The sequence below is a fragment of the Terrapene carolina genome, unplaced genomic scaffold (assembly GCF_002925995.2).
Source record: "Terrapene carolina triunguis isolate 2854851 unplaced genomic scaffold, T_m_triunguis-2.0 Scaffold130, whole genome shotgun sequence".
Lineage (NCBI taxonomy): Eukaryota > Metazoa > Chordata > Testudines > Emydidae > Terrapene > Terrapene triunguis.
In genome coordinates this window covers 1,875,745-1,888,179 of record NW_020664481.1, presented here as the reverse complement: position 1 = coordinate 1,888,179, position 12,435 = coordinate 1,875,745, and the positions used below count along the sequence as shown (strand labels likewise).

General features: G+C 48.2%; 1 protein-coding gene across 1 annotated transcript in view; it reads left to right on the top strand.

Moving 5' to 3' along the window:
* The first annotated feature begins 1,711 nt into the window (after positions 1-1,711).
* The window catches only part of DNMT3B (DNA methyltransferase 3 beta), a 45,630-nt gene continuing 34,906 nt past the window's right edge, over positions 1,712-12,435 (top strand). The window contains exons 1-2 of the mRNA XM_024215430.3: positions 1,712-1,774; positions 10,019-10,166. Coding sequence (XP_024071198.1) covers positions 10,025-10,166 — 142 coding nt within the window. The 5' untranslated portion in view covers positions 1,712-1,774; positions 10,019-10,024. The remainder of the gene's footprint in view (positions 1,775-10,018; positions 10,167-12,435) is intronic.

Genomic DNA, 12,435 nt, shown 5'->3' with positions numbered 1-12,435 from the left:
GGCTGTTCTTTGGGGTCATGTGGCGATCTCCTTAGGGGATTGTTGCTGGTGTTGGGAGATGGGTTGGGGGTGTGGATGATTGGAGATGGGGCTGGTCGTTGGGGGTGGGGAGGTGTTGCTGTTGGGACCCTTGTAAAGGGAACAGTGCTGGAGTCTCAGCAGAAGATTTATTTATGTTCACTAATAATAATCCTGGTGGATGCTCCATCCCTCACCATTTTAAAATCGAGATCTAAAAGTTCTGCTGTGGGAATTATTTTGGGGAAGTTCCTGGCCTGTGTTGTGCGGGAGGTCAGACTCACTGGGTGATCACAATGGTCCCTTCTGGCCTTGGAATCTATGAATAAGAATCAGGGGGTAGCCGTGTTAGTCTGTATCTACAAAAACAACAAGCAGTCTGGTGGCACCTTAAAGACTAACAGATTTATTGGGGCACAAGCTTTCGTGGGTAAAAACTAAGAAGTGAGGTTTTTACCCACGAAAGCTTATGCCCAAATAAATCTGTTAGTCTTTAAGGTGCCACCAGACTCCTTGTTGTTTTTATGAATAAGAATGTAACTGCTCCAAAAAGAGCTTCAAGTGGTGCATGAGTAACATGTCAAAGAGGGACATACCTGCCTTGGGGGATTATTGTGAGAATTTTCATACATCCACAGCTGTGGGTTTAGAAAGCCCATGAGCGCACAGTAGGTAAATTTAATCATTATTTAGGTCACTGGTTAGTGTTGGGAACCCTCCCTCTCCCATACATTAGTACTGTTTGTTTCAGCCAGACTTTTAGTTGGGATTTTCCCTCATGTTCTGGGTGGGACATTGGCAGAGGGATGGGGATTAGCTGGAACACAATGAATTTGGCTCAGGGAGATTAAATGACTTGCCTAAGGAAACCCAATGAATCAGAGGCACAGACAGAGATAGAACCCAGTGTGCTGCTGTAACCTGTAGGCAACATTATATTAAGTGTTCCCTGAATTTAGGCATAAAGGGCCATATTTTTAAAGGAACCTCAGTTTGGCCTCCTTTTCAGATGGTTGCATATGCAAATGATTGTGTGCAGAATTGTGTGCCACAGATGTAGAATGTTGGGGTTCTTTTAGCTGTAGGCTTTAGGAATGGGTCAGACAGCTTGACTGCCTTTCAGTGTATTTATTGTCCTGTCTTGGAAGTTCATACTTATTTCTGGGAAGAGTTTTTACACGGAGATGAAGGATGGTCCTGGGGTACATCAATAGGAGCTCTGTGTTCAAGTCTCTGCCCTAGACTTCCTGCCTGTAACAGCTGGAGTGTGCATGGGGGCGGTGTAGGGCTGCCTGTGATGGCACAATGCAGTGCCCATGGCAGGGGAATTCTCTGGCTGCTTGTGGGCTGGTTCGGGGGAGACAGAATGCCACCTTGGGTAAATCACTTAATCTCTCTGGACCTCAATTTCCTAGCTGTAAAATGGGGATAGCAATCCTTCCTTTGTTTGTCTTGTCTGTGTAGATTGTACAGAAGTATAGTCTTAAAGGTGCCACAGGACCCTCTGTTGCTTTTAACAGCTGTAATGGTTTCCCACTGGGACCTGAGTTATGTTTGCATGCTCAAGTACCTTTGGATACATTCCTAGTTTTTTGACAGGTTGTCTGGAAATACTTTTTCTTTTTTTTTTTTTTTTAAAGCAGATCTCCGCTGGTTACTAGGTCATCAGGTTACCCCTGGCCTGGGGAAGGAAGGGGAGAGGGAATTCTTCAGTGTTGAGACATTGCACTGCAGGTTCCAGACACAGAGCCTTCAGGTAGTGACACAGTTAAAGAAACTGCAGTTTATTCTGCCTCATCCTCCCAAAGGCCAATGAGAAGAAACTCCTTTGGTGATATCATGGGGAAAGGGCTGGGTGGTGTCTGAGAAACAAATAAATTCTGAAGCAGCTCTGGAACTTGTACCAGTCCCAGGTGGATGGGAAAGGCAGCTGGATGGATACCCATAGGGAAGAGCTGAAAGTTAGGATCTCTGTGGTTGGTAAATGTGTATTAGAGAAAATGATCCATGGAAACACAGACAGTAGGAGACCGGAAAGAAGCTAGGGTTCCCCGGAGCCCAACTGTAGGGGATGCATTTACTTGCTTTTCTGCAGGTACACCCAGTTACTCCATTTCTTCCTAAATGACTGACTTGTTTATTGCTGTGGTTATTGTTCTAGCATTGAAGTCTGAATGGAGTGGGGGACAGGCGTGGAAGGGAAGGATGGAAAGAGTGACTCTTTGTTGCTTTATTTCTCTTTGTGCTGTTGCTTGTATGTGTTTAGCATTGGTGAAAGGTGACCATCTGACAGCTGTGGAAACTGACAAACTTTTTTTTCTACATAGCCAGTGCAACTCCCTGCCACTTTGTGCTTGCATTAGGGATTTGCCCTGGTTAGAGAAGTCAGAGAGAACAAATAACATGTGATAGATTTAGTCACAGTTGCATTACTGGAAGATGCTCAGATACTGGGGTAATGAGCATGGGATAAGAACCTATATAGAATAGAATACAGTAGAATAGTGACCGGCCATGTGTGTAGCTGCTTCAGAGCGAACGCCTAGGCCTTGTTTTCCCTAGGCAACAAGGTATTTTTTCACCACTTTTTAGCTAACACATGGTTACTAAACGCATTAGTGAAATCCTAGTGTGGACAAGGCAGCTGTAGTTTTAAAATGTGATAGTAGGTTGAGGTGAACACTGGGGCGGGGGTGGGAGCAGGGGCGGGAGAGGATGAAATAACAAAAAACCAAAGACAGTAGTGGTAAAATTGGGGAAGTCTCCAAGCCTGTGACTGGGGGGAGGGGAGGGGGAAGGAAGGGGGAAACAGGCAGCAAGGGCAGGGTGTAGAAACAGGAGGTGGGTGGGGCAGGGAAGGGACTGGCCTTTTTAACGAGCAAATCTGCAAGTCAAGAAGTTCCTTTTCTTATTAAACTGCACATCCCAAGTATCTCTTTACTTTTCAGGATTAGAGGGAAATGGTCTATTTTAGGGAGAATGAAAGGCCATTTGGGAGGTGATGGCTCAGAGTGGTGGATCAGCCATTGGTATCAGCTATTCCTTTTTTTTGTCATTCAAATGGATTTTGGGTCATGGCTGACATCCCAGCCATCATGTAAAACGCTTCCCTGTGGCCTTTTGACCGGCACACCGAGGCCTCTACAGGCAAAGCCAGACTGTTTCCATTGCCATCTCTGCACCTACAGAGGAAATGTACCTGATGAGGGTAACTCTGTTTCCTCTGGAATTAAAACTGAAACTAGCCCAACTGCATTTTCAATGAGGGACTGGGAGGGTGTGAGCCAGGTCATTGAAACTGCAGTAGTCAGCAGTGACTGACGGGGGGGGCCTAGAGGGACAAGCCGGTTCTGAAGGGCGGAAAGGCCTGGAAATAGTGTTTCGGGGGGAAGCTCGTCAGGGTTTAGAAGGCAAGGCTGGCTCTGCTTTCCTTGTCCTGACTGTAGGTGGTCAGCTCTTCAGGGCAGGGGTGCATCTGTGGTGCTCTGTGAGCAATGGATAGTACAGCGTGATCTTTACCCAGCATGGCAAACCTGAAATGGCCTGGGCTGCGAAGCTGGGATCTGGATCTGATCTCGACAGTTTCATTGTCTCAATGGGATGTAACTTTTGAGGGAGAGGTCGTGGTTCCAGATGCAGGAGCATCCCGGGAGTAGCTGGGCCCAGTCTCTTGGAGGGCTTTGAATATCGGGACCAAGACCTGAAACCATTCTATTCTGTTCTACATGGGTTCTTACATTGTGCTCATCACCATAGTACATGAGTGTCTTCCCAGTCGTTCATTAAGCAACTGTGACTTACTATCACATGTTCTCTCCTCCTCTTCCCAGGGGAAGAAGTGTGTGCAGTGGGGTGTTTAGTTTTGGATGTTTTTAATTTTTTTTAAATTTTTATATATAATCTATATATACACACATTGCTGTCTATGTGCACTAGAGAAGGCAGGTTGAAGAAATGTGCCTTGCATTTGGAGCAGAAGGTGGGGAGGTTTGGGTTGGTTCTTCACTCCTGGGGGAGTTTGTTCGCAGTCTGGGGCTGGCCCCTGAAAAAAGCTCTGTCTTCTGTATTCCCTGCAGCTTTGTGTTCAGTGGGAGCTGAGTGCAGGGAGCAGGGCACTGGGGTGGTGTGTTAATGGACCACACCTGTGATGATAAGGAGATGGGCTGTTGCAGATCCATGCAAATAGCCATCTGGTCCATACCTGTATATATTTTGCAGGCCCAGCATACAGGCTGTCTTTTGAAAATTCAGCTCTGAAGCCCATGTGGTGCGTTCTGGCCCGTTTCACTTTCTGGTGCAGTTGTGGTGTATGGGATACCAGCTCTGTAGGAGAATGTTTACTTTCAAACAACACACAGTTCTTTTCAATGACGTTCTAAAAGAGCCCCAATGAAACATCAGAACTGCTTAGCTCTGGGGCTCAACGCGAAGGAGAGGCCTGTCTGAAAGTCACGTGGGCCGAAGTAGCCTTGGTGTGTTAGACCCCTTCGAGAGCTGTGTTGCTGGTGGAGCATGGCTGAGATGCTCACAAGAAACCACGGCCCTCTTCAGAATACTAAGGCATTGTATAGCCTCAGCCCAGAACATACCTGTGTCTGAATAAGGATTACGGGATTCAGCTCTTTAATGATTCGGGCTGTGGCTGTAGATTGCTGCATTGTAATGCTCAGGGCCTGCCTTCACTGCTGAAAAAGCTTGTTTGGGTTTTGTACCTTGGGGTAGCTGTCACACATGAGCTAGCCGGAGTGAAAACACAGCGGAGACAAGGCGCTTTATTTAGTTGTACGCTCACCGGGGCCTGCCCTATGTATCTGCCTGGGGTTGAGCTTCGGAGTTGTGGTTAAACTCAAGTAAGTGCCTGGTGGTCCCTGTGTTCTCCCTGGGGATAGCTCATGCATGCTAGGAAGGTAAAAACGCAGCTTTGTTAGAGAAGCCCTCCGTAGCAGTGGGGGCTGGAGTGGAAGCAGGAGTAAGCCCTTATTGCCCACTACAGACTTCGAACGTTTGTGGACTAACCAGCTGTGATCAGGCAGCAGAACCCAGATGCAGTTTTTGGACATCCCTGAGTTCAGGGCTCTTCAAAGCCAGGATTGTGGTGTAGCCCTATTATAAAGATAGAGGTAATTTGCAACATTTGGATGTGGATGTAGGGGTGGGTTTCAAGATGTTTGGATCCAGGGTTCAGGGTCTGGCCTGTCTCTAGTAAAAAACTCCTAATATTCAGTAGTAACCTGAAATCTGTTGAGGGACAGTGGAGTCCCTAGAGAGAGAACCTGAGATCTCTGCTGCCTTTGTTTGTGAGGTGTGTGCATCTGTTACTCCCAGCTTCCGTGTGAGGCATCTCTGGGGAGGAAATGCTGCCCCCCCTGAGCTGCTAGCTGCAGTAGTCAGCGGGCCTTTCAGGTCTCTGAGTAGCTGAGGGGAGTCCAGCGAGTCTGGGCAGCTCCCAGTCATTGTTCATTTGGTCTGAGAGCAGATGTGCTGGATCAGTGGGATTTCTACAAACAGCTGTAGGGGTTTACTTAGCTTGCGACTCTCTCTCTCTTTCTTCTGTCCCTGTGCCTAGAGACTGTTGTTGTGCTCTGGGGAAAGGATCTGAATGTGCACTTTGTGGGGCCTTTTTGCTTTCGGAAGGTGTGGGATGGACACCTGACTAATGACCTGTGTCGAGAGCATAACGGACTTAAGGCCAAAACGTCTTCTCTAAAAGTTCAGTCCAGACGGCTCCTTTTTGCTTGTCTGATGAGGTGAAAGAAGAGCTGAAAGCAGAAACCTCAATTGTTTCTGTACTGCCTATAACGCACAGATCACAGAGGCATCCGTGTCCAAATTGAGAGAGAGAAAGAAAAGATAGAGTTCTCCCACCCAGGCTCTGACCCTGGATGCTGAACTACCTGGAGAGGACATCAGTGACCTGGTCCATGGGTACCAGCACCTCTCTGCTCCTAGGGAAGGTTTCACTAGGTCCTGAGTCAGGTAAGATACCAGTGACGTCAATGGAAGTTTGGGTGAATATGGGCCTCAGGCTCTGAGCCAGTGGGAACAGCAGGTACTTCATGCTGAGTTATAAATGTCCCAGGAAAAACATGGGTTTACACTGGGAAAAGTTGTGGACAACATTCTTGCTGTGTCGTGGCTCCTGCTACACAGCAGCGAGATGGCTTCCTTCCTTGGTCCAGGGGAAGCTGCAGGACTGCAGCCCTTTGGTCCAGAGTGCTTCTGACATCGTCTGGGAGCTTCCATTTCCTAAAACGGGACCAAGGAAGGACACATCTGGGAGGGCAAGAGACACATGGGCTCAGGTGAGGTGCCCCTCCTTGCATGGGAACTGCTGGACAGGTTTAGGAGAGAGGGGAGAGAAGGGGGGAAAAAACCCTTCTCTGAATAAGAGAGAGAGAGAGGAGGAAAAAAACCCAACCCGCCCTGTCTTTGTTCTTTGGCTGAAGGCTGTGCATCCCAGCTGACAACCCACAGCTAAGGAGGCCCCAGGGTGACATTAAGGATGTATGTTTGTGACAGTGATGAAAGTCTGGCTGACACAACGCATGGTATGCTGAGTATTAAGCAGAGCAGACCCCATTTTGTGCACTGGTGTGTTGCTGTGTCTCTGGCTGTGCTGGCAGGAGAACGCTCTAGGCAGCCGTTCTCCTGCTTCTGCATCTGTGGCATGGGATCAGGCCCCAAGCAGAGATTGGGGCCCTCCGCAGAACTCGTGGTTGGCTCCTCTTTGTTCCCATACATGTGTGTGCTCCAGGGAAAGAGCATGACCCCTAGTGGGGAGCTGTCGGGAAATGGAGGGTTCTGTTTTTAGGCAAAAATGAAGACTTTTAGAAACAATTGTGATTTGAAAAATCACTTTAGTGATAACACTGTTGCCTGCACCCTGTACAGGGCTTTGAGACCCTGTTCATCATTACATTGCTGGTGGGGTGTGGAGAATTTAATTTTGCGGGTGACAGACTCTCCTGTACTTAAACCACCAACTTATCTAAAGTTATAAATGTTTGATGATCTCTCAATGGGCGACAGGTCCAATTGGGCCTTCAGTGATGCTGCTGCAATCGCAGCGAATTCACTGGCTAGGTCTGTAATGAAGATGTTTTCAGTCCTTTTTCTATTTTATCCATTTGTTGTTGTTATTAGTTACTGAAATCTGCAAAACACTTTGGAAGGGCACTGCTCGGATTGGATTCAATGGGAGAAGGGCTGGGGGCTCTTGATAATTATGAATATTGTAGAGCTGGGCCCAATAACCTAATAGTTATTTCATGTATGGGAGCAGGATCAGGCCCAAACCTGCAGCCTCGTGTCCTTTAGATCCACAGTAGCTGTGTCGTTCTCAGTGAATCTTTGCTGATTAGGAAAAGGGGAAGCTGGTGCTGAATCCAGCTGGATGAGGGGAAGTTAGACCAAGGAGGAGGCAATTCTCATAAGACACTCAGGACACGTCTCACCCTAGAGCTGATGTGCTGCGTTCATCCAGAATGGGTCAGATCCTACTTCCGCTGCAGTGAATGGCAGTTGCCATTGACTTCAATCGGAGCAGAATTGGGCCCTCCCTCGGCCAGTCCTCACAACCGAGCAGTAGCATTGCAGAGGTGAATCCATCTTACTGCCAGTTCTGAAATGGTTTTATCCCCCTATAAACAATTCATTAGGTGGGCCAATGGCTCTGGACTTGGTTAAATGGTTCATGTGGTTTGGCTGAAGAGAAAACATTTTAAATTAATAATTTCTCTGATTCTACCAAGATTATGCCCCTACTTCAGTTGAAGCCATTCTGCATAATTAAACCAGCATGGCTGCTGAGTCCCTGCTCCCAAGTAGCTTGCGACCCTTTGCCCCCCAGGTTCCTGGGAGGGACGCATGCTCTCAGTTCCTCCCCCTTTGTGCTCTCTGCAACTTGAGTGTGCTAGCACCAGTGTCACAAGGAGCGGACTTTGTCCCTGGCTCCTGAATCTCCTCTGGAAAGTGGAACTCGCAAGCCTAGTGTGCTGAGGGAGAAGGGGGTCCTTGAATGTCAGCACTGGGAGAGACAACACTTCCACTGCCTCCCTGCCTAGCTTCTCTGGCCACATCTTTCTCTGTCCCGTGTGGACAACTGTAAAAACAATGTACGAGAATGGCACTAGCCTTGGTTAGGCCAAACAGTAGGGGACAGAGTTGGAAGATGGTGTGACTGGATTGGAAGAGGCAGAGGCCTGAGGCAATGTCAGGGTAGGGCTGGAAGTGTATTTTGTGGACTACATCAGCATTAATCCAGCTCCTCACCGATGTGACTGAGAGCAGAATTTGGCCCCCTGTTTTTCAGCAGACATCTTGTGTGGGGTGGCAGTGGCTGCCCCCTAGTCAGTTTGAAGCAGCCCATAATAAGCTGGATTTTCAACCACCTTCTGCAAAAAAAAAGACCCTGCTCTTTCTGCCATGTTGCCTGCTGCATCTCACCTCAGGGAGAGGAGGTGCGTGGGTGGTTTGACGAGAATCAGAAACATTTTAAACATGGGAGGGTTTGAAAATGCCCCTGCCCTGTGAGGTTCTGTATTTCCGACTTTGTGGTTCATTCTGTCTCCAAAGGAGCTTGGATAAGAATCTCACAATGGCTTTGGTTCGGTCGGCCCCGCTGAGAAGGGCCGGGCAGCATTTTAGGGGGAGATTTACATCTGTTAAACCAGACTATGCACCGGCAAGCAGTGGTAAAGAGAGTTGTTGAAGCTATTGATATTAGCGTCAATGCCGATAAATATGAATGTTTGTAACTGACCTTGTGTTGATGTCAGGTTTTGCAGTTGCAGCAGCTGCCCTCCCAAAGTATCTGGAGCCAGGCCCCTCTTGTGGGGACCTGAGCTGCCAACCCGGTGTATTTATTTATTTTCTAAAGTGTGTGTGTGTGTGTGTGTGTGTGTGTGTGGTTGTGCAGAAAGTGTCCTATTGTTTATGTGTTGTCTGGACTCCCCTGACAAACTCCTTGCATTGGAAATCAAAGTTGTTGCGGTTTTTTTTGTTTTGTTTTTTTTAAACTAGAATAAACCACATCTCCTGGGCCAGATTCTGCAGCTCTCGCTCGGTCTCTGTTGCAGCCAAGCCCCCTTGGAATTCAGTGGGAGTTGCAGCTGAGTGTGGACTGCAGGACTTTGCCCTACTGGCTGTCTGGCTGGTGCATTTTAATATTGCTGCCCCAGCTCATCCTCTTGCCCTGGGCTAGGATCCCCTCTGTGCATTTTTCAAAGGAAAATAACCAGTCTAGTGGCAATATGGGGACTTGGTTTTCCCTGGTAGTGTAGGCTTTTTGGAAACATCTCATTCCTCCAACGTGATTGGGGACAGCAGCTTAAATAGAAATAGAAATTAATGGAGATATCCCATCTCCTAGAACTGGAAGGGACCATCAAGTCCAGCCCCCTGCCTTCACTAGCAGGACCAAGTACTGATTTTGCCCCAGATCCCCAAGTGGCCCCCTCAAGGATTGAACTCACAACCCTGGGTTTAGCAGGCCAATGCTCAAACCACTGAGCTATCCCTCCCCACTTGAAATCTAGAACAAGGAACTCCACTCTAGATTAAGGATGTCCAGTCTGTTAGATCGGGAATTCTCCTCTCATGTACACCAGTATAAATTGGGAGCCGCTCCACTGGCGTTGCACCTGTGTGAAACTGGCCTGACTTCAGGACTAATGACTCGAAGTGCTGTTCAGATCATTACCAGGCCCCGTCCAGAAGGTTGTAAAGAGCAGCGACACTTAGGAGAATCAGAGCCGCGTGTGAATCTCAGCAGGACGGGCTACAGAAAGGGACTGATGCAGCATTCATTCGAGTCGGTGGAATCTTTCCATTAATGTCCATGGGCATTGGACCAGGCCTTAAGAAAGCCGCTAAGCGGCTGTTCAGTTGTGGCTGCATTTAGAAGGTTACGCAGCCCAGTTTGTCTTTCTCAGACTCTACTTGGCTGTATTTAGTGGGTGGCTAAATTTCTCTCCTGTTGTACCTCAAATCATTTCCGCAGGCTAGCATGAAAAGAGACAAGTGCCATGGCGATGGGGAGACAGACTGCAGGGCAGAGCTGGTCTTTGTCAACGGAGGCTGCAGTGACCCTGCTGAAGATGAAGCTTCTCCCCCAGCTCTGGAAGCAAATGGGAGGCCCAATACACAAGGTCAGTCTCCTCTTACTGCACTCACAGCATGGGCTGGGCTCTGGATTTCCACAGCTGACTTCTTGGAGGCGGTGCTGGGTGCAGTGAAGATCATTGCATTGGGTGCTTGTATAGATTGGGCTTCTCTAATGTGGCTCTCATCTATAAAAAGAACGAGGAGTACTTGTGGCACCTTGGAAACTAACAAATTTATTTGAGCAGAAGCTTTCATGGGCTAAAACCCACTTATCGGATGCATGCAGTGGAAAATACAGTAGGAAGATATATATATACAGAGAACATGAAATAATGGGTGTTACCATACACCAGGGGTCGGCAACCTACGGCACGTGTGCCAAAGGTGGCACACGAGCCGACTTTTGATGGCACACGGCAGGGGGCTGAGCGGCTCAGCCCGCTGCCGCTCTGGGGTTTCGGCCGCCGGCTCCTGCCTGCCGGGGTCCCGCCGCCGGTCCCACTCAGTGCCCGCTGCCGGCCTGGGTGAAGGAACCCCAGGCTGGCAGCGGGCGGAGACCCCGGCTGGCAGGAGCCAGCGGCCAGAACCCCAGAGGTCAGCTGGGGTCCCCGCCGCAGCCCCAGTTACCTTGCTTCCGGTTGGAGTTCCAGCACAGGCCCCCTGCCAGACAGGGACCAGGCCTCCGGCCCTGCTCAGCCCTACCAGCCGCCGATCTGGGGTTCCAGCCGCTGACCTCCTGTCAGCCGGGGTCCGGATCTCCAGCCTTGCTCAGCCTGCTTTCCAGCCTGGAGTCCCAGCAGGCCACCCTGGGCTCTGCTTCTGGCCTTGGATCAGTGGTCTGCAGCCTCCCCGCTGTGGCCCACTGTCCCCAGCCTGGGACAGTGCGGGTTGCATACGAGGCAGCTCAGCACCCCCGTCTTAAAATTGCTTAGATCAGACCACGCTGCGTTTGACCTTGTGCCTGCCTTCTAGCGCCATGTTTTTTCCCCACTGAGAGTTGAAGGGAACATTTGACAAAATGGCAGCTCCTAAGAAAGCGAAGCCAGATGTCCGATCATTTCAGCCTGCTTGGACAGACGCATTTGGATTTCTTGAAAAGAAGGCGCGTGCTATTTGTGCTTTCTGTTATGAAAGTGTTGTGTGTCGCACATCAAGTGTTCGACCTTTTGAAACGAAGTACGAGAAAACCTTTCTTGACAAGATTGAATCGCGCAAAAAGTCAGTAGCAGGATATGAGAAGCAAAGCAGTGTTTTTAAAAGCTTAAGTGTAAGTAAAAATCAAGCTACAGAAGGAAGTTACAAGATTGCACAGTGCATTGCAAAAAAAAATGGAAAGCCGTTTACAGGTGGGGAATATATAAAAGAAATTTTTCTCAGCAGTTCAGAGATTTTGTTCAATGATTTGCCAAATAAAGATACAATCATATCTAGAATAAAAGAACTGCCCATCTCTGCCAGAACAGTTAAGAGACGCATAAGTGAAATGGCAGAAAACATTAAGGAAAAGCAGACGACTACATTGAAAGACACAGCAGTGTTTAGTGGTGCAGTTGATGAGAGAGTGGATATAAACGACGTTCCACGTTTGACAGTTGTTGCAAGATATTGTGCTTCTGATGAAATCCAAGAGGAACTTTGTTGCCTAAAACCCCTGCATGGCACAACAAAGGGGGAAGATATACTGGAAAGTTTTGTAAACCATTTTGAAGAATGAGGCGTTGACGTCAGTAAAATATTTTGTGTGACAACAGATGGTGCTCCTGCCATGGTCGGAAAACAGAAGGGATTTGTAAAGTTACTTGAAGATCAAATTGGCCGTCCGACAGTCAAATTTCACTGTATCATCCATCAAGAAAACCTGTGTGTTAAAAATTCTAATTCAGAGCTTAATAATGTGATGAATACAGTGGTGCGAATTGTGAATTTCCTTGTTGCTCGAGCTGCTTTCACTCACAATTTCAAGCACTGCTAGAAGAGATGGACAGTGCTTATAACAACATCCCACTTCACAGCAACATTCGGTGGCTAAGTCGTGGCAAGGTTTTGGTGCGCTTTGTAAACTGTGTTGATGCAATCAAGGCCTTTTTGTTGGAAAAAGAACAAAACTATCCCAAACTGGATGATGACAAATGGCTGTGTAAGCTCATGTTTCTAACTGATATCACCGCTCACCTAAACGAACTCAACCTCTCTCTCCAGGGTGCAGGGCAAACAGTTCTGGATCTTTATGAAGCCTGCAAAGCATTTGTTGTGAAACTAGCAGTTTTTTCCAGGAATATTCAAACTTCTACTTTCTGCTACTTCCCACTCATA